Source organism: Salmo salar, chromosome 11, assembly GCF_965601325.2.
Source record: "Salmo salar chromosome 11, fSalSal1, whole genome shotgun sequence".
Lineage (NCBI taxonomy): Eukaryota > Metazoa > Chordata > Actinopteri > Salmoniformes > Salmonidae > Salmo > Salmo salar.
Window position 1 is genome coordinate 109,633,107 of NC_138301.1, and position 25,562 is coordinate 109,658,668.

The 25,562-nt window shown below is 44.1% G+C and overlaps 1 protein-coding gene across 1 annotated transcript in view; it reads left to right on the forward strand.

The window, feature by feature from the left end:
* nrxn2a (neurexin 2a) overlaps nt 1-25,562 on the forward strand; it is a 399,049-nt gene that overhangs the window by 166,292 nt on the left and 207,195 nt on the right. Inside the window, exons 6-12 of the mRNA XM_082958259.1 lie at nt 2,435-2,876; nt 3,578-3,961; nt 5,419-5,622; nt 9,943-9,969; nt 23,111-23,230; nt 23,444-23,825; nt 24,743-24,933. Of these exons, the coding sequence (XP_082814385.1) occupies nt 2,435-2,876; nt 3,578-3,961; nt 5,419-5,622; nt 9,943-9,969; nt 23,111-23,230; nt 23,444-23,825; nt 24,743-24,933 (1,750 nt within the window). The remainder of the gene's footprint in view (nt 1-2,434; nt 2,877-3,577; nt 3,962-5,418; nt 5,623-9,942; nt 9,970-23,110; nt 23,231-23,443; nt 23,826-24,742; nt 24,934-25,562) is intronic.

Here is a 25,562-nt window from a genome sequence, read left to right on the forward strand (position 1 = left end):
TCAAAAATTATGTAAAACATCACAGCACAATTGAAAAATATATGGCACATGGAAACCAAACGAGGGTGGTCTATGGTGCTAGGTGTGATGGGCTGAGAGTGGCTGAGGGTTGGGATTAAAGAGTTTATGTTTGGTAATGTATTATTGTTATGTGACTGCTTTATGTAAAAGTACCATGTACAGTTGAAGTGGGAAGTTTACATACACTTAGGATGGAATCATTAAAACTCATTTTTCAACCACTCCACAAATATCTTGTTAACAAACTATAGTTTTGGCAAGTCGGTTAGGACATCTACTTTGTGCATGACACAAGTAATTTTTCCAACAATTGTTTACAGACAGATTATTTCACTTATAATTCACTGTATCACAATTTCAGTGGGTCAGAAGTTTACATTCACTAAGTTGACTGTACCTTTAAACAGCTTGGAAAATTCCAGAAAATTATGTCATGACTTGAGAAGCTTCTAATAGGCTCATTTACATAATTTGAGTCAATTGGAGGTGTACCTGTGGCTGTATTTCAAGACCTACCTTCAAACTCAGTGCTTCTTTGCTTGACATCATGGGAAAATGTAAAGAAATCAGCCAAGACCTCAGAAAAAAAATTGTAGACCTCCACAAGTCTGGTTCATCCTTGGGAGTAATTTCCAAACGCCTGAAGGTACCACGTTCATCTGTACAAATCTGTACGCAAGTATAAACACCATGGGACCACGCAGCCATTATACCGCTCAGGAAGGAGAGGCGTTCTGTCTCCTAGAGATGAACATACTTTGGTGTGAAAAGCGCAAATCAATCCCAGAACAACAGCAAAGGACCTTGTGAAGATGCTGGAGGAAACAGGTACAAAAGTATCTATATCCACAGTAAAACGAGTCCTATATTGACATAACCTGAAAGGCCACTCAGCAAGGAAGAAGCCAGTGCTCCAAAACCGCCATAAAAAAGCCAGACTGCGGTTTGCAATTGCACATGGGGACAAAGATCGTACTTTTTGGAGAAATGTCTTCTGGTCTGATGAAACAAAAATAGAACTGTTTGGCCATAATGACCATTGTTATGTTTGGAGGAAAAAGGGGGAGGCTTGCAGGCCAAAGAACACCATCCCAACCGTGAAGCACGGGGGTGTTAGCATCATGTTGTGGGGGTGCTTTGCTGCACGAGGGACTGGTGCACTTCACAAAATAGATGGCATCATGAGGCAGTAAAATTACGTGGAAATATTGAAGCAACATCTCACGACATCAGTCAGGAAGTTAAAGCTTGGTCGCAAATGGGTCTTCCAAACGGACAATGACCCAAAGCATACTTCCAAAGTTGTGGCTAAATGGCTTAAGGACAACAAAGTCAAGGTATTGAAGTGGCCATCACAAAGCCCTGACCTCAATCCCATAGAAGATTTGTGCAGAAATGAAAAAGCGTGTGCGAGCAAGGAGGCCTACAAACCTAACTCAGTTACTCCAGCTCTGTCAGGAGGAATGTGCCAAAATTCACACAACTTATTGTAGGAAGCTTGTGGAAGGCTACCCAAAATGTTTGACCCAAGTTAAACAATTTAGAGGCAACGCTACCAAATACTAATTGAGTGTATGTAAACATCTGACCCACTTGGAATGTGATGAAAGAAATAAAAGCTGAAATAAATCATTCTCTCTACTATTATTCTGACATTTCACATTCTTAAAATAAAGTGGTGATCCTAACTGAACTAAGACAGGGAATTTTTACTTGGATGAAATGTCAGGAATTGTGAAAAACTGAATTTAAATGTATTTGGCTAAGGTGTATGTAAACTTCTTACTTCAACTGTATGTAAAATGTGTATGTAAAATGTATATGTAAAATGTATGTATATGTAGCAGACAATCTGTAAAAAAAAAAAAACTTTAAGATATTTGTCCTCCGAAGAGTGGGGTGGTGGAGGGGTAAAAAACATTTATATATAGATATATATATATATAGATATATATATATATATATATATATATATATATATATATATATAAGACAGGCAGGCAGGCATGAAGACAGACAGACAGGCAGGCAGACAGACAGGCAGGGTGGCAGGCAGGGAGATTCTCTTTATGATCTGATGTTTTGTATTCAGTCATGTATTCTGTGATGTATTCAGTCATGTATTCTGTAATGTCTGGAGTGAATGTCTAGTAATGATTCATGGCATTATGTATGTTGTTGTTTGAAGTCTGAATGTAAAAAAATATATACAATTACACAGTGGAATCTTTTGTCACATTTCATAGATAGAAACAGTTTCAATGAATGGCAAATTGTTGCTTGAATTTTAAGGTTTAGTATTGAGTACAATCACAGAAAAGAGTGAGGAATGAGGTCAATAACAGGACAGAAAGTGGTCTCTCCGCAGCCACCCACTCAGTGACAGTCCTGTCCTCTGTTCCTGTCCCTATAGGTGGTTTACAAGAACAATGAGTTCAGACTGGAGCTGTCTCGTCTGGCTGCAGAGCGGGACCCTCAGGTCAGTGTTCACGGTGACCTGACCTTCCGCTGTGAGGATGTGGCTGCCCTGGAGCCAGTCACCTTCGACACGCCTGCCTCCTACCTCACCCTGCCCAGGTGGAACACCAAGAAGACCGGCTCCATCTCCTTTGACTTCCGGACCACGGAGCCCAGCGGCCTGCTGCTGTTCAGCCACGGGGACGGACGTCTGCAGGACCCAGACAGACAGGCGGACAGGCAGGCCAGGGCTGATTACTTTGCCATGGAGCTAATGGACGGCTTTCTCTACCTGGTGATGGACATGGGCTCTGGCAGCATCAAGATGAAGGCCAGCAACAAGAGGGTCAACGATGGGGAGTGGTGCCACGTGGACTTCCAGAGGGAGGGGCGTAAGGGTGAGGGGAAGCACACATGATGGTTCTGATAAGCTCTGATTGGCCTGTTATGTGTGATTGAATAAGGCTTCAACCAGTGAGCCTAATTGGGGCATGTCCCATAGTGAGATGACAAAGTTTCTGGCTTGTGAAATTACATTCACTATAACTATACAGAGACACTCATATTTTAGCTTACTTTTTATGTTTCTTTGCTGCAGTCAGAGATGCTGTGTGCATATCCAGTTTTAATTACAGTCTTATTTTTAGCAGTTATAATCTATGTATGACATTTCATAAATTGCCTTAACCTATTTTGCAAGTGGCCAATTATACTGTCACCTACCTCATGTGGGGAAATGTCTGTCCTCATTAGCCGAGCCCAGTGATTCCAGCCGGTTTGCTTACAGCTTATTGGTAACAGAGGATTATGCTATGACAAAGACCTGAGACATTCTTCTTCATTAGTCATTCCACAGTTTTACACCTGGTATACCTTGTGGATATCCTCTTCTGTTTAATGTTATATCCCAATGAATAGCTAGAACCACTGTGTTTATTACATCCTCCAATAGCAACACAGGAACTCACACTCTCACTTTATCTTCCCACTCCTCCACCAACACCCATTACTCACACACACCTGCACATTTTCTCAAACACACATACAGTGAGGTGAGACAGCCTTGATACTAGTTGACTCACTCTGTTTTTTCCTTCAGGCTTCATCTCGGTGAACAGCCGCAGCACACCATTCTCTGCGGATGAAGGCAATGAGATCTTAGACCTGGAGGGTGATATGTACCTGGGTGGTCTGCCCGAGGCACGCCAGCGCCTCATCCTCCCCCCAGAAGTCTGGACGGCCCCCCTCAACCTGGGCTACGTGGGCTGCATGCGAGACCTGTTCATGGATGGGCGGAGCCGGGACCTGAGGAGACTGGCAGAGATCCAGAGTGCCTCTGGAGTCAGCAGCTTCTGCACCAGGGAAACACACATCAGGTGTGGCAGAGACGTCTGTGGCAACGGTGGGCAGTGCCGTGAGGGCTGGAACCGTCATGTGTGTGACTGCACCAGCACGGGCTACCTGGGTCCCAACTGTGAGAGCGGTGAGAGAGAGGGACAGCGGGTTGGGGAAACTGTGTGAGCAGTGAGAGAGAGGGACAGTGGATTGGGGAAACTGTGTGAGCAGTGACAGAGAGGGACAGTGGGTTGGGGAAACTGTGTGAGCAGTGAGAGAGAGGGACAGCGGGATGGGGAAACTGAGAGCAGTGAGAGAGGGACAGCGGGATGGGGAAACTGAGAGCATTGAGAGAGGGACAGCGGGATGGGGAAACTGTGAGAGCAGTGAGAGAGGGACAGCGGGATGGGGAAACTGAGAGAGCAGTGAGAGAGGGACAGCGGGATGGGGAAACTGAGTTCAGTGAGAGAGGGACAGCGGGATGGGGAAACTGAGAGAGCAGTGAGAGAGGGACAGCGGGATGGGGAAACTGAGAGCAGTGAGAGAGGGACAGCGGGATGGGGAAACTGTGAGAGCAGTGAGAGAGGGACAGCGGGATGGGGAAACTGTGAGAACAGTGAGAGAAGGACAGCGGGATGGGGAAACTGTGAGAGCAGTGAGAGAGGGACAGCGGGATGGGGAAACTGTGAGAGCAGTGAGAGAGGGACAGCGGGATGGGGAAACTGAGAGAGCAGTGAGAGAGGGACAGCGGGATGGGGAAACTGTGAGAGCAGTGAGAGAGGGACAGCGGGATGGGGAAACTGTGAGAGCAGTGAGAGAGGGACAGCGGGATGGGGAAACTGTGAGAGCAGTGAGAGAGGGACAGCGGGATGGGGAAACTGTGAGAGCAGTGAGAGAGGGACAGCGGGATGGGGAAACTGTGAGAGCAGTGAGAGAGGGACAGCGGGATGGGGAATGTTGCTCCCGGTTGAAATGATACCGCAAAACTTTTCAAAACTTTTCAGATATTTCATAGAGACAATGTAAATTAAATCACATTTATGTGAGTCATTCAAGGGGTAACTTCCCACTCCATTAGTGATCTGTTAGTGAAGTGGCAGAACGTGAGGAATAAATTGCTGAATGCCACTCACTGCTGGGTATCAGTGGTTCATCAGTATTGCGGTGGGCTCTCCATAAGTCTAAATCACCCTGCATCTACCACAGAGATCTTTCTCACAGAGAGGAGAGGAACCCCATTGTGAAGCCATTTGGCTGATAACGTTGAGGGATATAAATGGAATCCTCATCCTATTTGTGGCCTGAATAGAAATCTATGAGAAGAGGATGATTAGAGAGGCATCACATAACAGAGCTGTGTGGTGTATTACAGGCTTTTCCTGCCATCTAGTGTTGCTGCAGGAAACTGACCAGCAGGCATACATGGAAAAACACTGTTAGATGTGGTTCAGCAAAGATCACATCTTACATTGAATTCTTAATTTATTCTGAATCATGTGCTTATTCATTGTTGAGTGTGTAGGAAAAGGTTCTCTACTGTACGAGAACATTTGTGACCAAAACATTAGCTAACCCTGTTTCCCTGTCTTTGGGTGTCACACACAGAGGCCACGGTGCTGAGCTACGACGGCAGCATGTACCTGAAGGTGATGCTGCCTGTCAGCGTGCACACGGAGGCTGAGGACGTGGCGCTACGCTTTATGTCCCAGAGGGCCTTTGGGCTGCTGTTGGCCACCACCTCCCAGGACTCAGCTGATACCCTGCGTCTGGAGCTGGACGCGGGCCGTGTCAAACTCACCGTCAACCTGGGTAATGCTAACAACACTAACTCTAGGCCTTTGAGTCCTTGCAGCTTCTCAGTGAGAGTGATGTAATGAGAGAGGTCTTGTCCTACTTACCCTTTCTTCTCTCTATCATACACATCATCTATGTACATCTCTCTATCTCCTGTGTACTCTCCCTGTCTCTCTTCTACTCTCTCTCTCTCACCTGTCTTTTTCTCTCTCCCTCTCCCCCTCCCTCTATCTCTCTGACCCATGCCCAGGTCAGTCGCTAGCTGATCCATCCCCCAACCCTTTCAGCCCTTCAATGGCCTGTGTGTCTGCAGTCCTAGGAACAGACAGTCAGAGAGGCCAGCTCACTGAAAAACATACAGTACTGTACCATCATGACACAAACAGTACCGATCAAGAGTTTGGACACACCTACTCATTCCATTTTTTATATATTTGTTTTACTATTTTCTACCTTGTAGAATAATAGTGTAGAAATCAAAACTATGAAATAACACATATGAAATCATGTAGTAACCAAAAAAGTGTTAAACAAATCAAAATATATTTTAGATTTTACATTCTTCAAAGTATAAAATATACTTTGATTTGTTTAACACTGTTTTGGTTACTACATGATTCCATATGTGTTATTTCATAGTTTTGATGTCTTCACTATTATTCTACAATGTAGAAAATAGTAAAAATAAAGAAAACCCCTTGAATGAGTAGGTGTGTCCAAACTTTTGACTGGTAGTGTACATTGTCATGGTGTACAACAGGCCCAGTACGTCTGTAGCTAGTGAGTCTGGTCCTTGGCTGTTTGTATCCACTGCTCTGTGATGGTTGACAGCTCCAGAGCACACCTCAGCCACACTAGCATGGTAGTATGTAGTAGTACATAGCGTAGCCTTCATTGCAGGTAATGGTAAGCCATAATGACTATGTAGCTATTCTGTTATTCAGAGTGCAGAATGGGGAGGATAGATGTATTTTGTTTTTAAATAATATATATATATATATATATTATTTCCACCAAATTTGTGCACTATGCCTTTATTACTGTATGAGCGGGAAAAACACTTGTCAGCAGAGTGGAGAAAAAAACTTCTCACTCCTTCAGTGTGGCTGTGACTATGCAAACCAGCCCTTTCCTTAGTCTATACTATGTTTGAAAATGTGTGAATATATATATATACAGAAATATCACATTTTCATACAGTACCAGTCAGAGGTTTGGACACACCTACTCATTCAAGGGATTTTCTTTATTTTTACTATTTTCTACATTATAGAATAATAGTGAAGACATCACAACTATGAAATAGCAGATATGGAATCATGTAGTAACCAAAAAAGTGTTAAACAAATCAAAATATATCTTAGATTTTTAGATTCTTCAAAGTAGCCACCCTTTGCCTTGATGACAGCTTTGCACACTCTTGGCATTCTCTCAACCAGCTTCAACTAGAATGCTTTTCCAACAGTTTTGAAGGAGTTTCCACATATGCTGAGCACTTGTTGGCTGCTTTTCCTTCACTCTGCGGTCCGACTCATCCCAAACCATCTCAATTGGCTTGAGGTCGGGTGAATGTGGAGGCCAGGTCATCTGATGCAGCACTCCATCACTCTCCTTCTTGGTCAAATATCCCTTACACAGCCTGGAGGTGTGTTTTGGGTCTTTGTCCTGTTGAAAAACAAATGACATTCCCACTAAGCGCAAACCAGATGGGATGGCGTATCGCTGCAGAATGCTGTGGTAGCCATGCTGGTTAAGTGTGCCTTGAATTCTAAATAACTCACTGACAGTGCCACCAGCAATGCACGCCCACACCATCACGCCTCCTCCTCCATGCTTCACAGTGGGAACCACACATGCAGAGGTCATCCGTTCACTTACTCTGTGTCTCACAAAGACATGACAGTTGGAACCAAGCAGACCAAAGGACAGATTTCCACCGGTCTAATGTCCATTGCTCGTGTTTCTTGGCCCTAGCAAGTCTCTTCTTATTATTGGTGTCCTTTAGTAGTGGTTTCTTATCAGCAATTCGATCATGAGGGCCTGATTCACACAGTCTCTGAACAGATGATGTTGAGATGCGTCTGTTACTTGAACTCTGAAGCATACATCTGGGCTGCAATTTATGAGAATGTAAACTCTAATGAACTTATCTTCTGCAGCAGAGGTAAGTCTGGGTCATCCATTCCTGTGGCGGTCCTCATGAAAGCCAGTTTCATCATAGTGCTTGATGGTTTTTGCGATTGCACTTGAAGAAACTTTCTTGAAATGTTCCGTATTGACTGACCTTCATGTCTTAAGGAAATGATGGACTGTCGTTTCTCTTTGTTTATTTGAGCTGTTCTTGCCATAATATGGACTTGGTCTTTTACCCAATAGGGCTGTCTTCTGTATACCACCTCTACCTTGTCACAACACAACTGATTGGCTCAAACGCATTAAGAAGGAAAGAAATTCTACAAATTAAATTTTAACAAGGTGCACCTGTTAATTGAAATACATTCCAGGTGACTACCTCATGAAGCTGGTTGAGAGAATGCCAAGAGTGTGCAAAGCTGTCATCAAGGCAAAGGGTGGCTACTTTGAAAAGTCTCGTAGTCACTTTTTTGGTGACTACGTGATTCCATATGTGTTATTTCATAGTTTTGATGTCTTCACTATTATTCTACAATGTAGAAGATAGTAAATATAAAGAAATCCTTGAATGAGTAGGTGTCCAAACTTTTGACTGGTACTGTAAGTATTCAGACCTTTTACTCAGTACTTTGTTGTACACCTTCGGCAGCAATCGAGTCTTTTGAGGTATGATGCTACAAACTTGACACACCTGTATTTGGGGAGTTTGTCCCATTATTCTCTGCAGATCCTCTAAAGCTCTGTCATGTTGGATGGGGAGCATCGCTGGACAACTATTTTCAGTTCTTTCAGAGATTCAAGTTCAAGTCCGGGCTCTGGCTGGGCCACTCAAGGACATTCAGAGACTTGTTCCAAAGCCGCTCCTGCGTTGTCTTCGCTGTGTGCTTAGGGACGTTGTACTGTTGGAAGGTGAACCTTCACCACAGTCTGAGGTCCTGAGCACTCTGGAGCAGGTATTCATCAAGAATCTCTCTGTACTTTGCTCCATTCATCGTTCCCTCGATCCTGACTAGTCTCCCATTTCCTGCCCCTGAAAAACATCCCGCAGCATGATGCTGCCACCACTATGCTTCACCGTAGGGATGGTGCCAGGTTTCATCCAGACTTGACTCTTGGCAATCAGGCCAAAGAGTTCAATCTTGGTTTCATCAGAGCAGAGAATCTTGATTCTCATGGTCTGAGAATCCTTTAGGGGCCTTTTGGCAAACTCCAAGCAGGCTGTCATGTGCTTTTTACAGAGGAGTGGCTTCCGTCTGGCCACTCTACCATAAAGGCCTGATTGGTGGAGTGCTGCAGAGATGGTTGTCCTTCTGGAAGATTCTCCCATCTTCACAGAGGAACTCTAGAGCTCTGTCAGAGTGACCATATTCTTGGTCTCCTCCCTGACCAAGGCTCTTCTCCCCCAATTGCTTAGTTTGGCCGTGCGGCCAGCTCTAGGAAGAGTCTTGGTGCTTCCAAACTTCTTCCATTTAAGAATGATGGAGGCCACTGTGTTCTTGAGGACTTTCAATGCTGCAGAAATGTTTTGGTACAATCCTGTCTCGGAGCTCTACGGACAATTCCTTTGACATCATGGCTTGGTTTTTGCTCTGAATTGTACTGTCAACTGTGGGACCTTATACAGACATGTGTGCCTTTCCAAATTATGTCCAATCATTTGAATTTACCACAGGTGGACTCCAATGAAGTATTAGAAACATCTCAAGGATGATCAATGGAAACAGGATGCACCTGAGCTCAATTTCAAGTCTCATAGCAAAGGGTCTGAATACTTATGTAAATAAGGTATTTCAGTTTTTTATTTGTTCGACATTTGCAAACATTTATAAAAACCTGTTTTCACTTTGTCATTATGGGGTATTATGTGTAAATTGATGAGGGGGAAAAAATCGAATCCATTTCAGAATAAGGCTGTAACGTGGAAAAGGGGAAGGGGTCTGAATACTTTCCTAAGGCACTGCACATTACTGGTTCTCCTGAGTGTAGTAGAGAGGTAACGTTACCTCCCTCAGCTCATATGTTAGTGGGTGCTGATTGGTGGCTATGGTGAGGAAAAGGCTGGTTTTGACTCTGGAGCTTGTCCCCGGATGGTGGTCTCTGTCTAAAGAAACTGCAGAATGTACCTTGAAGGATGTGACATTTTTACTTTATCTTCTTTTATATATAATTTGTTTATCTCACCATCTCTCTCTCTCTCACCAGATTGTATCAGGATAGACTGTAACCTCAGTAAGTTACTCCTATCATGTTTAACTCTACTTCAGAACAACTGTATCCTATACCTCACTGTCTGTTTTACTTTTAATGCTGTTAAATGAATTTAACATTAGCCATATGAAATATTTATCCCCATGAAGTACAACAATCACATGGTTGTCTTGAAAATGTAAGGGACTGTAAGGAAAGTATCAAATACTGTATAAAGCTGAACATCCTTTGGTAAACTCATCCTCTAAGCAACACATTTCAGAATAACAAAATGATCCCTTGTTCTTTACAACAGAAAAAGACCATCTGTTTATGGGTGCTCAGTGCTTCTCATAGAGACGACAGTGGCAGTAGCTCCCAGTCCCTGCTACTAACTTCCAGCAGTAATATACTTTACCACCAGATGGCAATATACCATTGGGCTTTCGGGGAGAGGGGGGGTGTGACCTATTTGAACTGTTGTCCTTACAATTGAGTTTTTCAAATCAATTTATTAGGATTCAAAGAAAGATGCATGTAACTACTTAGTTTTTTATGTTGGTCAGTACAGGTATAAACCTTCTTTACTACGGGCAAGAAGATCTGTTCTACATCCACTTTCCTTCAATCATTTTATACAGGTGAGACCGTGACAACAGATTGTGTACAGAGTAAATGTTTTACCTTAAATAGCAACCTTAAGTATGTTGCTGCATAGTTGTCCTATACATTTAGATGGATTGAAGTTTAATGGCAGTAAAAAAAAAATAAACATCTTAATTGACTTTAAACAGACAAAATTAGCCAGTAGTTAAACTAAATTATAGTCAATTAGAGCCCTCGACCATCTGGGAGAGCCTTTCTTTAGGCCAAAACTTGTTGTGCATTTTAAACATGCTGTGAATTGACCACTTACAAGCACCATTTTAAAACATAATTGGAGTTATGCTAGGAGGTAAGCATAGAGAGGAACCGGCACAATTTACAAAACAGGAGGGGGGAAAAAATGAATGGGTGGATGTTGCCCAATGTAGGCCCAAAGCGGAGGTTATCTGTTGTATACAGTATAGGCAGTAGTAACAGTCATAAATAAGAAACACCACAGGTACCTGACTAGGTCGTAATGGCTCACACCTTTTCCCCACCATGTTGTCTCAGGCTGATTGCCTCAGCCAGTGTATAGAGGGCTGTATACTCTGCCGCAGGGTATTCTGGTGGGAAGCTGTCCATGGTCCTGATTGGCTCACCAAGGTGCACTGTCTTCCTAAGGCCACAGCGTCTGCAACCTACAACATACTAGTATCACAAACATGTTTACAGTAGCATATAGTAAACCGTATTTTTAAGGTGAATAGAGATCTTATATTTTAGAAGGAGAACAGTCGTCGAGAGCAATGCGGTTACAGTCGGTACATAACACAAGGAGAACAGTCATCGATAGCAATGTGGTTACAGTAGGTACATAACACAAGGAGAACAGTCATCGAGAGCAATACGGTTACAGTAGGTACATAACACAAGGAGAACAGTCATCGAGAGCAATGCGGTTACAGTAGGTACATAACACAAGGAGAACAGTCATCGATAGCAATGCGGTTACAGTAGGTACATAACACAAGGAGAACAGTCATCGATAGCAATGCGGTTACAGTAGGTACATAACACAAGGAGAACAGTCATCGATAGCAATGCGGTTACAGTAGGTACATAACACAAGGAGAACAGTCATCGATAGCAATGCGGTTACAGTAGGTACATAACATAAGGAGAACAGTCATCGAGAGCAATGTGGTTACAGTAGGTACATAACATAAGGAGAACAGTCGTCGAGAGCAATGCGGTTACAGTAGGTACATAACACAAGGAGAACAGTCATCGATAGCAATGCGGTTACAGTAGGTACATAACATAAGGAGAACAGTCATCGAGAGCAATGCGGTTACAGTAGGTACATAACACAAGGAGAACAGTCATCGAGAGCAATGCGGTTACAGTAGGTACATAACACAAGGAGAACAGTCATCGAGAGCAATGCGGTTACAGTAGGTACATAACACAAGGAGAACAGTCATCGAGAGCAATGCGGTTACATTAGGTACATAACACAAGGAGAACAGTCATCGAGAGCAATGCGGTTACAGTAGGTACATAACACAAGGAGAACAGTCATCGAGAGCAATGCGGTTACAGTAGGTACATAACACAAGGACCAAACACGATAATATAGCATTCTCAACAGAAATGATCCATGTCTTAAGCATGGTTAATAGTTCATCAATGGAAGATAAACATCATTTTAACATACAGTACCAGTCAAAAGTTTGGACACACCTACTCATTCAAGGTTTTTCTTTATTTTTACTATTTTCTACATTGTTGAATAATAGTGAAGACATCAAAACTATGAAATAACACAGATGGAATCATCTATTATTTAGAGAGCAGAATGGTGAGGAGATAATATATATATATATATATAATATATATATATATATATATATATATATATATATATATATATATATATATATATATATATTATTATTATTATTATTTCCACCAAATTTGTGCACTATGCCTTTATTACTGTATGAGCGGGAAAAACACTTGTCAGCAGAGTGGAGAAAACTACTTCTCACTCCTTCAGTGTGGCTGTGACTATGCAAACCAGCCCTTTCCTTAGTCTATACTATGTTTGAAAATGTGTGTATACAGTGAGGGAAAAAAATACACTGCTAAAAAAAATAAAGGGAACACTTAAACAACACAATGTAACTCCAAGTCAATCACACTTCTGTGAAATCAAACTGTCCACTTAGGAAGCAGCACTGATTGACAATAAATTTCACATGCTGTTGTGCAAATGGAATAGACAACAGGTGGAAATTATAGGCAATTAGCAAGACACCCCCAATAAAGGAGTGGTTCTGCAGGTGGGGACCACAGACCACTTCTCAGTTCCTATGCTTCCTGGCTGATGTTTTGGTCACTTTTGAATGCTGGCGGTGCTTTCACTCTAGTGGTAGCATGAGACAGATTCTACAACCCACACAAGTGGCTCAGGTAGTGCAGCTCATCCAGGATGGCACATCAATGCGAGCTGTGGCAAGAAGGTTTGCTGTGTCTGTCAGCGTAGTGTCTAGAGCATGGAGGCGCTACCAGGAGACAGGCCAGTACATCAGGAGACGTGGAGGAGGCTGTAGGAGGGCAACAACCCAGCAGCAGGACCGCTACCTCCGCCTTTGTGCAAGGAGGAGCAGGAGAAGCACTGCCAGAGCCCTGCAAAATGACCTCCAGCAGGCCACAAATGTGCATGTGTCTGCTCAAACGGTCAGAAACAGACTCCATGAGGGTGGTATGAGAGCCCGACGTCCACAGGTGGGGGTTGTGCTTATAGCCCAACACCGTGCAGGACGTTTGACATTTGCCAGAGAACACCAAGATTGGCAAATTCGCCACTGGCGCCCTGTGCTCTTCACAGATGAAAGCAGGTTCACACTGAGCACGTGACAGACGTGACAGAGTCTGGAGACACCGTGGAGAACGTTCTGCTGCCTGCAACATCCTCCAGCATGACCGGTTTGGCGGTGGGTCAGTCATGGTGTGGGGTGGCATTTCTTTGGGGGGCCGCACAGCCCTCCATGTGCTCGCCAGAGGTAGCCTGACTGCCATTAGGTACCAAGATGAGATCCTCAGACCCCTTGTGAGACCATATGCTGGTGCGGTTGGCCCTGGGTTCCTCCTAATGCAAGACAATGCTAGACCTCATGTGGCTGGAGTGTGTCAGTAGTTCCTGCAAGAGGAAGGCATTGATGCTATGGACTGGCCCGCCTGTTCCCCAGACCTGAATCCAATTGAGCACATCTGGGACATCATGTCTCGCTCCATCCACCAACGCCACACTGCACCACAGACTGTCCAGGAGTTGGCGGATGCTTTAGTCCAGGTCTGGGAGGAGATCCCTCAGGAGACCATCCGCCACCTCATCAGGAGCATGCCCAGGCATTGTAGGGAGGTCATACAGGCACGTGGAGGCCACACACACTACTGAGCCTCATTTTGACTTGTTTTAAGGACATTACATCAAAGTTGGATCAGCCTGTAGTGTGGTTTTCCACTTTAATATTGAGTGTGACTCCAAATCCAGACCTCCATGGGTTGATAAATTGGATTTCCATTGATTATTTTTGTGTGATTTTGTTGTCAGCACATTCAACTATGTAAAGAAAAAAGTATTTAATAAGATTAGTTCTTTCATTCAGATCTAGGATGTGTTGTTTAAGTGTTCCCTTTATTTTTTTGAGCAGTATATTTGACCCCCTGCTGATTTTGTACGTTTGCCCACTGACAAAGAAATGATCGGTCTATAATTTTAATGGTAGGTTTATTTGAACAGTGAGAGACAGAATAACAACAACAAAAAATCCGGAAAAACGCATGTCAAAAATGTTCTAAATTGATTTGCATTTTAATGAGGGAAATAAGTATTTGACCCCCTCTCAATCAGATAGATTTCTGGCTCCCAGGTGTCTTTTATACAGGTAACGAGCTGAGATTAGGAGCACACTCTTAAAGGGAGTGCTCCTAATCTCAGTTTGTTACCTGTATAAAAGACACCTGTCCACATAAGCAATCAATCAATCAGATTCCAAACTTTGCACCATGGCCAACACCAAAGAGCTCTCCAAGGATGTCAGGGACAAGATTTTAGACCTACACAAGGCTGGAATAGGCTACAAGACCATCGCCAAGCAGTTTGGTGAGAAGGTGACAACAGTTGGTGGGATTATTCACAAATGGAAGAAACACAAAATAACTGTCAATCTCCCTCGGCCTGGGGCTCCATGCAAGATCTCACCTCGTGGAGTTGCAATGATCATGAGAACGGTGAGGAATCAGCCCAGAACTACACGGGAGGATCTTGTCAATGATCTCAAGGCAGCTGGGACCATAGTCACCAAGAAAACAATTGGTAACACGCTACGCCGTGAAGGACTGAAATCCTGCAGCGCCCGCAAGGTCCCCCTGCTCAAGAAAGCACATATACATGCCTGTCTGAAGTTTGCCAATGAACATCTGAATGATTCAGAGGACAACTGGGTGAAAGTGTTGTGGTCAGATGAGACCAAACTGGAGCTCTTTGGCATCAACTCAACTCGCCGTGTTTGGTTGAGGAGCAGTGCTGCCTATGACCCTAAGAACACCATCCCCACCGTTAAACATGGAGGTGGAAACATTATGCTTTGGGGGTGTTTTTCTGCTAAGGGGACAGGACAACTTCACCGCATCAAAGGGACGATGGACGGGGCCATGTACCGTCAAATCTTGGGTGAGAACCTCCTTCCCTCAGCCAGGGCATTGAAAATGGGTTGTGGATAGGTATTCCAGCATGACAATGACCCAAATCACATGGCCAAGGCAACAAAGGAGTGGCTCAAGAAGAAGCACATTAAGGTCCTGGAGTGGCCTAGCCAGTCTCCAGACCTTAATCCCATAGAAAATCTGTGGAGGGAGCTGAAGGTTCGAGTTACCAAACGTCAGCCTCGAAACCTTAATGACTTGGAGAAGATCTGCAAAGAGGAGTGGGACAAAATCCCTCCTGAGATGTGTGCAAACCTGGTGGCCAACTACAAGAAACGTCTGACCTCTGTGATTGCCAACAAGGGTTTTGCCACCAAGTACTAAGTCATGTTTTGCAGAGGGGTCAAATACTTATTTCCCTCATTAAAATGCAAATCATTTTATAACATTCTTTACATGCGTTTTTCTGGATTTTTTTGTTGTTATTCTGTCTCTCACTGTTCAAATAAACCTACCGTTAAAATTATAGACTGATCATTTCTTTGTCAGTGGGCAAACATACAAAATCAGTAGGGATCAAATACTTTTTCCCCCTCACTGTATTTGAAAGTATTTTCAAATACTATTTTCAAATACCTGGGTTAAATTCATGGGAGTGTATTTGAGTCAGTGTATTTTTGTATTTTCAAATACATGCTAATACTTTCCAAGTGTTTTTCCAAATACAGTACATTCCAATATTGTATTTTTTTATATATCTGAATACTTACTTCGAAATGTATGTGAAAGCAATTTAGATATTTGAAATAGTATTTGAGATATTGGTCTTAGTAAAACGACAATGAAAAATACTTGACTTAGGATACAAGTGTGTTGGGAATGAAGGGGATAGGTTGCAATCTCCAGCTAGGGTGTGTAGACATAAAAAAGCACTTCACCTCACTGTGGATATCTAGTGATTTCTATGCTTTCTGACACACCAGAATTCTTACTTTTCAGCCCACCACTATACAGCCCTTGCATCACTTGCTTGCGAACTCCTCTAAAATGTGAATGTGCTTGATCCTGGCAGAGCTGCTCTCCGCTGAATCACAGAATAGGTGTTTGGGCTGAGGCTCAATTATTAGATGGCAGGGGAGCCCACCTCGGAGACCAGACCAACACTGCTTTAACACAGTTCACTTCAGATGAATAGTCCCATCTCCTCCGCTCTGTAAATATTTCTCTGTACCTCCCTCCAACTGCTCAGTAAAGTAGACTGTTGTGTTGATTTAGTAGGTGAAAGTGGGTTTTGTAGGACATAAACCCACAGTCAATAAAGAGGAACATGACTGGGGATCCATACTAAGATCTGAAGGTTATTTGGGGATAATAGACATGATGATCTGAAAAGAGACCGACAGTATATTGTTGTTTTACAATTGTAACAAGGTTTCATATTGGAAAAGCACTGCTCTGCCCCATGCCTCACCGTTTCTAAGATTAGTTGTCATTGTTGGATACTGTAATCAAACATGTCAATAGTACTTAAAGCTGAGTTTTATGTTATAAGATGACTATGTACCGGTTGTAGGGACTTTAGTGGTCTAATAATTGGTTATAATTGGTGACTTAATTAAATAATTTGCCTACTATTCTAAATTAATAACATTGCATAAGGGCACCAGTAATTGTTTTTATTCAAAGGGAACAATTAACGTGAAACTCTAGTTAGTAGTTTAGCCTACGTTTTTAAAGTCTCGTATCAACAATTTTAAAGGAAACATAAAGTCTTTAATTGTATTAGAGCCAGCATTTGTCAAAACAAGAGAAAACCACATTTCTTTACAAAGATAGAGTTTATTATTATCCTAAGAAACACACAATTAAAATAAACACAAAGATTATGATTGATAAAGCAATGCCGAATTGTCAAGGATGAAACACAGAGAATGCTGTCATATTTACTGAGTCACTGGTCAGGTCCTCCCTCTCCCTTTCTCTTTGTCTCTCCTTGACCCGCGTCGGTACCAATTCAAGGGGCTTCATTGGCATGGGAAACATATGTTAACATTGCCAAAGCAAGTGAGGTAGATAATATACAGAAGTGAAATAAACAATAAAAATTAACAGTAAACATTACACATACAGAAGTTTCAAAAGAATAAAGACTTTTCAAATGTCATATTATTTATATATACATTGTTGTAACGACCTCTATTGGAGCAGTCAGCTTTGTGGTGCAGTACATGGTGTGAAGATGTCCAAAACACCACTCTCGTGGGCCATTCGTTTTTCACAAAGGTGTAGGTCTGTCCATTTTTCTCCAGTCCTTGTCACCGTTCCATCTCTGTTTTTCCGTGAGGCCGCTTCCTAAAGTTCTGTTTCAGTCCAAGACTGACAACTCTTTGTCATGCCTACTCTCCTCTCACCCTCCTGCAAGACAATTATCATTCTCCTCCAAGTTGACCCAAGTCGTCATTTGAAATGTATTTAAGAGTAGGGATAAAAGTCAATACTTTATCATTTCCTTATGTATTACGAATGTTTTCCTGAGAGGGAGTTGGGTGTTTTCCTGCCCAACATCATGGGATGTTGAACCAAGGAAACCTTTGTTAGACACACAACATGACCTCGGTCATGTCTCCTGACGGGTCAGAGTTCAACCTTCAAGATGGTGTGACTGCTTCCTTTTGTTTGTACATCGTTCTTAGTGAACACTCGGTCAGCTATCACGCAAGAGCAGGAAGACATAACCACTTCCTGAAAGGTTTAGGACTCATGATATATGAAGGTTGGGTAAAAAGGGTGTGGGTGTGGGTGTGAACATGGAGAGAGAAATCCCCCTGCCTCATGACAGTCACACTATGGGAATGTGTTCCTGTGACACCCAGAGTTACAACGCGGTGTTATGTCCCATAGCTACTTTGTCAGATAACTTTGTAGTTGGTCTAGAATGTTGCCCCCTGCCGAGACACTTGCTCTGCTGTAAAACGCCAGAAGCCAGTGGCCTCTCTCTCCCAGAGGAGGAAATAGTGAAGTACTTGGAAACCAATTGATATCATCAGCTGCTGCGTCCCAGAAGCAGGGTCCAAGTAGCAGCGTCCCAGTAGCAGCCAGCCAGTGTCCTCTCCATGTCCCCTGTTATTGTCATACACCCTGATCTCAATTAGACAGACAAACCCCTGGAGGCCGTCCGGCTTAGGCATGGCCAATTAGCTTTCCTAGCCATGTCAGAACTCCTTTGAATTGCTGTGTCGGCCTATTGCATAGCCAATAATCGGGGTTGACTGTGCTGCAGTGGCAAAGCTTCCGCATTGTGACCTATTTTCAAACCAAACCTTGAGAGCTGGGGAAAAAAGCAGAGGATTTAGCAGAAATCCTGGAGCTATAAAACTCTATCCACCGGCCAAGCCTCTGGATACTACACGTTGTTAGCTGGTTGTCTAAAGAGTTGATATACCATTTCATATAGAGGAGACGTGATTTGAGTCATATACCAGTGGATATTAATTAAACATTTAAAATCAATTTATTGGTCACATACACATGGTTAGCAGATGTTATTGTGAGTGTAGTGAAATGGATGTGCTTCTAGTTTCGACAGCGCAGCAATATCTAACAAGTAATATCCCAAAATTCCACAACACATACCTAATACACACAAATCTAAGTAAAGGAATGGAATAAGAATATATACATATATGGATGAGCAATGACAGAGCGGCATAGGCTAAGATGCAATAGATAGTATAGAATACAGTATATACATATGAGATGAGTAATGCAGGATATGTAAACATTATTAAAGTGGCATTATTAAAGTGACGAGTGTTCCATTTTTATTAAAGTGGCCAATGATTTCAAGTCTGTATGTAGGCAGCAGCCTCTCTGTGCTAATGATGGCTGTTTAACAGTGATGGCCTTGAGATAGAAGCTGTTTTTCAGTCTCTCGGTCCCAGCTTTGATGCACCTATACCGACCTCGCCTGCTGGATGATAGCGAGGTCAACAGGCAGTAGCTTGGGTGGTTGTTGTCCTTGATGATCTTTTTGACCTTCCTGTGACATCGGCTGCTGTAGGTGTCCTGGAGGGCAGGTAGTTTGCCCCCGGTGATGCGTTGTGCAGACCGCACCCCCCTCTGGAGAGCTTTGCGGTTGTGGGTGGTGCAGTTGTTGTACCAGGCGGTGATACAGCCGACAAGATGCACTCAATTGTGCATCTGTAAAGGTTTGTGAGGGTTTTAGGTGACAAGACAAATTTCTTCAGCCTCCTGAGTTTGAAGAGGCGCTGTAGCGCTTTCTTCACCACACTGCCTGTGTGGGTGGACCATTTCAGTTTGTCAGTGATGTGTACGCTGAGGAAATTAAAACTTTCCACCTTCTCCACTGCTGTCCTGTTGATGTGGATAGGGGGGTGCTCCCTCTGCTGTTTCCTGAAGTCCACGATCATCTCTCTTGTTTTGTAGATGTTGAGTGAGAGGTTATTTTCCTGACACCACATTCCGAGAGCCCTCACCTCCTCCCTGTAGGCTGTCTTGTCATTGTTGGTAATCAAGCCTTCTGCTGTTGTGTCGTCTGCAAACTTGATGATTGAGTTGGAGGCGTGTATGGCCACACAGTCGTGGGTGAATAGGGATTACAGGAGGGGGCTAAGCACACACCCTTGTGGGGCCCCAGTGTTGAGGATCAGCGAAGTGGAGATGTTGTTTCCTACCTTCACCACCTGGGGGCGGCCCATCAGGAAGTCCAGGACCCAGTTGCACAGGGCGGGGTTGAGACCCAGGGCCTCAAGCTTAATGATGAGCTTCGAGGGTACAATGGTGTTGAATGCTCAGCTATAGTCAATGAACAGCATTCTTACATAGGTATTCCTCCTGTCCAGATGGGATAGGGCAATGTGCAGTGTGATGGCAATTGCTTTGTCTGTGGACCTATTGGGGTGGTAAGCAAATTTAAGTGGGACTAGTGACAGGTAAGGTCGAGGTGATATGATCCTTGACTAGTTTCTCAAAGCACTTCATGATGACAGAAGTGAGTGCTACGGTGCGATAGTCATTTAGTTCAGTTACCTTTGCATTCTTGGTTACAGGAACAATGGTGGCCATCTTGAAGCATGTGGGGACAGCAGACTGGGATATGGAGAGATTGAATATGTCCATAAACACACCAGCCAGCTGGTCTGTGCATGCTCTGAGGATGCGGCTAGGGATGCCGTCTGGGCCGGCAGCCTTGCGAGGGTTAACACATTTAAATGTCTTACTCACGTCGGCCACGGAGTAGGAGAGCCCACAGTCCTTGGTAGTGGGCCGTGTCAGTGGCACTGTATTATCCTCAAAGCGGGCAAAGAAGGTGTTTAATTTGTCTGGAAGCAAGACGTCGGTGTTTGTGACGTGGCTGGTTTTCCTTTTTTGGCACTTGTGATGAGTACAGTACAATTGTGTAATAAGCACTCCCAACTCAAACAAACATTTTGTTTATACAACCATTGACAGAGCTCTTACACTTATTTGAGATTTCATAGGTTACAGACATTTCTCTTTGACAACATCGGTAAAGATTGTGCAAGTAAGCGACGCATATAAGGCCCTCCCCCGCCCTCCTTTCGGAAAAGCTGACCACCACTCCATTTTGTTGCTCCCTGCCTATAGAAAGAAACTAAAACAGGAAGCTCCCGCGCTCAGGTCTTTTCAATGCTGGTTCGACCAATCTGATTCCACGCTTCAAGATTGCTTCGATCATGTGGACTGGGATATGTTCCGCATTGCGTCAAACAACAAAATTGATGAATACGCGGGTTTATTAGCAAGTGCATCGGTGATGTTGTACCCACAGCGTTTATTAAAACATTCCCCAACCAGAAACCGTGGATTGATGGCAGCATTCGCGCGAAACTGAAAGCGCGAACCACTGCTTTTAATCAGGGCTAGGTGACCGGAAACATGACCGAATACAAACAGTGTAGCTATTCCCTCCGCAAGGCAATCAAACAAGCTAAGCGTCAGAATAGAGACAAAGTAGAGTCGTAATTCAACGGCTCAGACACGAGAGGTATGTGTCAGGGTCTACAGTCAATCACAGATTACAAAAAGAAAACCAGCCCCGTCGCGGACCAGGATGTCTTGCTCCCAGACAGACTAAACAACTTCTTTAAACAACTTCTTTGGTCGCTTTGAGGACAATACAGTGCCACTGACACAGCCCGCTACCAAAACCTGCGGACCATATCACCTCCACCCTACCTGACACCCTAGACCCACTCCAATTTGCTTACCGCCCCAATTGGTCCACAGACGACGCAATCGCAAGACCCTGGGTCTCGACCCCGCCCTGTGTAACTCGGTACTGGACTTCCTGACGGGCCGCCCCCAGGTGGTGAGGGTAGGTAACAACATCTCCACCCCGCTGATCCTCAACACTGGGGCCCCACAAGGGTGCATTCTGAGCCCTCTCCTGTAATCCCTGTTCACCCACGACTGCGTGGCCATGCACGCCTCCAACTCAATCATCAAGTTTGCAGACGACACTACAGTGGTAGGCTTGATTACCAACAACGACAAGACGGCCTACAGGGAGGAGGTGAGGGCCCTCAGTGTGTGGTGTCAGGAAAATAACCTCACACTCATCGTCAACAAAACAAAGGAGATGATCATGGACTTCAGGAAACAGCAGAGGGAGCACCCCCCTATCCACATCGAAGGGACAGTAGTGGAGAGGGTAGTAAGTTTTAAGTTCCTCGGCGTACACATCACGGACAAACTGAATTGGTCCACCCACACAGACAGTGTGGTGAAGAAGGCGCAACAGCGCCTCTTCAACCTCAGGAGGCTGAAGAAATTTGTCTTGTCACCAAAAGCTCTCACAAACTTTTACAGATGCACAATCGAGAGCATCCTGTTGGGCTGTATCACCGCCTGGTACGGCAACTGCTCCGCCCACAACCGTAAGGCTCTCCAGAGGGTAGTGAGGTCTGCACAACGCATCACCGGGGCAAACTACCTGCCCTCCAGGACACCTACACCACCCGATGTCACAGGAAGGCCAAAAAGATAATCAAGGACAACAACCACCCGAGCCACTGCCTGTTCACCCCGCTATCATCCAGAAGGCGAGGTCAGTACAGGTGCATCAAAGCAGGGACCGAGAGACTGAAAAACAGCTTCTATCTCTAGGCCATCAGACTGTTAAACAGCCGTCACTAACATTGAGTGGCTGCTGCCAACATACTGACTCAACTCCAGCCACTTTAATAATGTACAAATTGATGTAAAAAATGTATCACTAGCCACTTTAAACAATGCTTACATACCCTACATTACTCATCTCATATGTATATACTGTACTCTATACCATCTACTGCATCTTGCCATCTTGATGTATCACTAGCCACTTTAAACAATGCCACTTTTATATGTTTACATACCCTACATTACTCATTTCATATGTTTATACTGTACTCGATACCATCTACTGCATCTTGCCCATGCTGTTCTGTACCATCACTCATTCATATATTTGTATGTACATATTCTTTCATTCCTTTACACTGTGTGTATAAGGTAGTTGTTGTGAAATTGTTAGGTTAGATTACTCGTTGGTTATTACTGCGTTGTCGGAACTAGAATCACAAGCATTTCGCTACGCTCGCATTAACATCTGCTAACCATGTGTATGTGATTAATAACATTTGATTTGATTTGAGAGAGGTTGTGTAGTTTTTCTTTACATACAGTACTGCCCTCTCTGAATGGCATTTCCAGGTTGCAGGTGTTTGTGTGCTTATGAGTGATATAGTATGTTAATATGTTTTAAACAGGAAGTGTCTTTTATCCAGGGATCTCTTGGAAAGAGAGATATGCTTTATTACTGTGCTCTGCTGGTGACTTCCTCCTTTCCTTTCCACAGGTAAAGGCCCAGAGATGCTGTTAGCAGGACAGAAGCTGAACGACAATGAGTGGCACTCAGTGAAGGTGGTACGTCTTGGGAAGAACCTGCAGCTCTCTGTGGACAATGTGACTGTGGAAGGTAGGAGGGGAGAGCCGAGTCAAGCCATGAGATGAAGGGAAACTGTGATCCTCATAATAATACACTAAATACCAAATAACATTTCATGTTCAGTTTGTGATCCTCTGTAGCTCAGTCGGTAGAGCATGGAGCTTCACTGTAAGTCGCTTTAGATTGAAGTGTGTGCTAAATAGTATATATTATGCCTATCATCATGTATTTATTCTACCCCAGGCCATATGGCCGGCACCCACACCCGCCTGGAGTTCCACAACATTGAGACTGGCATCATGACAGAGAGACGCTTCATCTCTGTGGTGCCAACCAACTTCATAGGGCACCTGCAGGCCCTCTCCTTCAACGGCGTGCCCTACCTGGACCAGTGTAAGAACGGAGACATCTCCTACTGCGAACTCAACGCCCGCTTCGGCATGCGCCGCATCGTGGCTGACCCTGTGACCTTCCACAGCCGGGCCAGCTACCTAGCCTTCTCTACCCTGCAGGCCTACGCCTCCATGCACCTCTTCTTCCAGTTCAAGACCACCTCCCCTGACGGCCTGCTCCTCTTCAACTCTGGAGACGGCAGTGACTTCATCATGGTGGAGCTGGTCAAAGGGTGAGTGGTGTGCTGGGGTAAAGACGGCAGTGACTTCATCATGGTGGAGCTGGTCAAAGGGTGAGTGGTGTGCTGGGGTAAAGACGGCAGTGACTTCATCATGGTGGAGCTGGTCAAAGGGTGAGTGGTGTGCTGGGGTAAAGACGGCAGTGACTTCATCATGGTGGAGCTGGTCAAAGGGTGAGTGGTGTGCTGGGGTAAAGACGGCAGTGACTTCATCATGGTGGAGCTGGTCAAAGGGTGAGTGGTGTGCTGGGGTGACCAGGAAGGGGTAAAGCTCAACCTCATATTCCAATGGGTTGGATTCTTATAATTTTTTAAAGACTGTGTTCAACCTATTTTGTTAGGTGCTGTAACCATGCAGAGTGTGTATGGGATAGATTAATAATAGCACAGCTGCCTACCACTGTTCCCCTTTTCTCTTGCCCAACAAGTTATTTTCTGTTATATGGAATACTTTGATTCTGTCAGCCGGAGCCATATAAAGGGAATGTATTCAGAATGTTTTAGTGAAACGAGACAGATAGAGCGAGTAAGAGTGAAAGAGCGAACAATAATCTCACAGATGTTTAACGGTCCAGTTTTGCCCAGAAATACTGTCACTCAGTAAACAATTAGACAGCAGGAGTTATTCTAAGCTGTGGAGCCCTTAGGCAGCGGCACACAGCAATACTGGCTCCATGGGCTGAAGAGAGAACTCAGTCATATCTCTCAGTGCTGCTGGTACTACACTTTCTCTGATGATGTTTCTGTTAATATTATCAATATGCATTCAATCTGCGTTTCAAAAGGACATGATGTTGCAATATCGTCCCTATCAATTGTAGATGTACTTTACATTGGAATATTTACCTAGATACAGTATCTATTAGTCATTCTGTAAATTGACTTGTGCATGATGTAATGTTGTGTTGTAGGTACATCCATTATGTGTTTGACCTGGGTAACGGACCGTCACTCATGAAGGGCAACTCTGAGAAGCCTCTCAACGACAACCAGTGGCACGACGTGGTGGTGTCCCGGGACGACAACAACGTGCACATCCTCAAGACCGACTCCCGCACCGTCACCCAGCACTCCAATGGAGCCCGTAACCTGGACCTCAAAGGTATGGTATACGCTACCACTCCTCAAAACTGGCTCCAGCCATGGTACTCCTGCTGGGTATACAGTGCATTCGGAAAGTATTCAGACCCATTCACTTTTCCACATTTTGTTAGGTTAAAGCCTTGTTCTAAAATTGATTGAATCGTTTTTTTCCTCCTCTATCTACACACAATACCCCATAATGACAAATCAAAAACAGTTTTTTGGAAATGTTGCTAATTAATTTTTTTCAATTATAATCACTTTTACTTATGTATACAGACCAATTACTCAGTACTTTGTTGAAGCACCTTTGGCAGCGATTACAGCCTCAAGTCTTCTTGGGTATGATGCTACTAGCTTGGCACACCTGTATTTGGGGAGTTTCTCCCATTCTTCCCTGCAGATCCTGTCAAGCTGTGTCAGGTGGGATGGGGAGTGTTTCTGCACAGCTATTTTCTGGTCTCTCCAGAGATGTTCGATCGGGTTCAAGTCTGGGCTCTAGCTGGGCCACTCAAGGATATTGAGTCTTGTCCCGAAGCCACTCCTGCATTGTCTTGGTTGTGTGCTTACGGTCGTTGTCCTGTTGGAAGGTGAACCTTCGCCCCAGTCTGAAGTCCTTAGCTCTCTGGATCAGGTTTTTATCAAGAA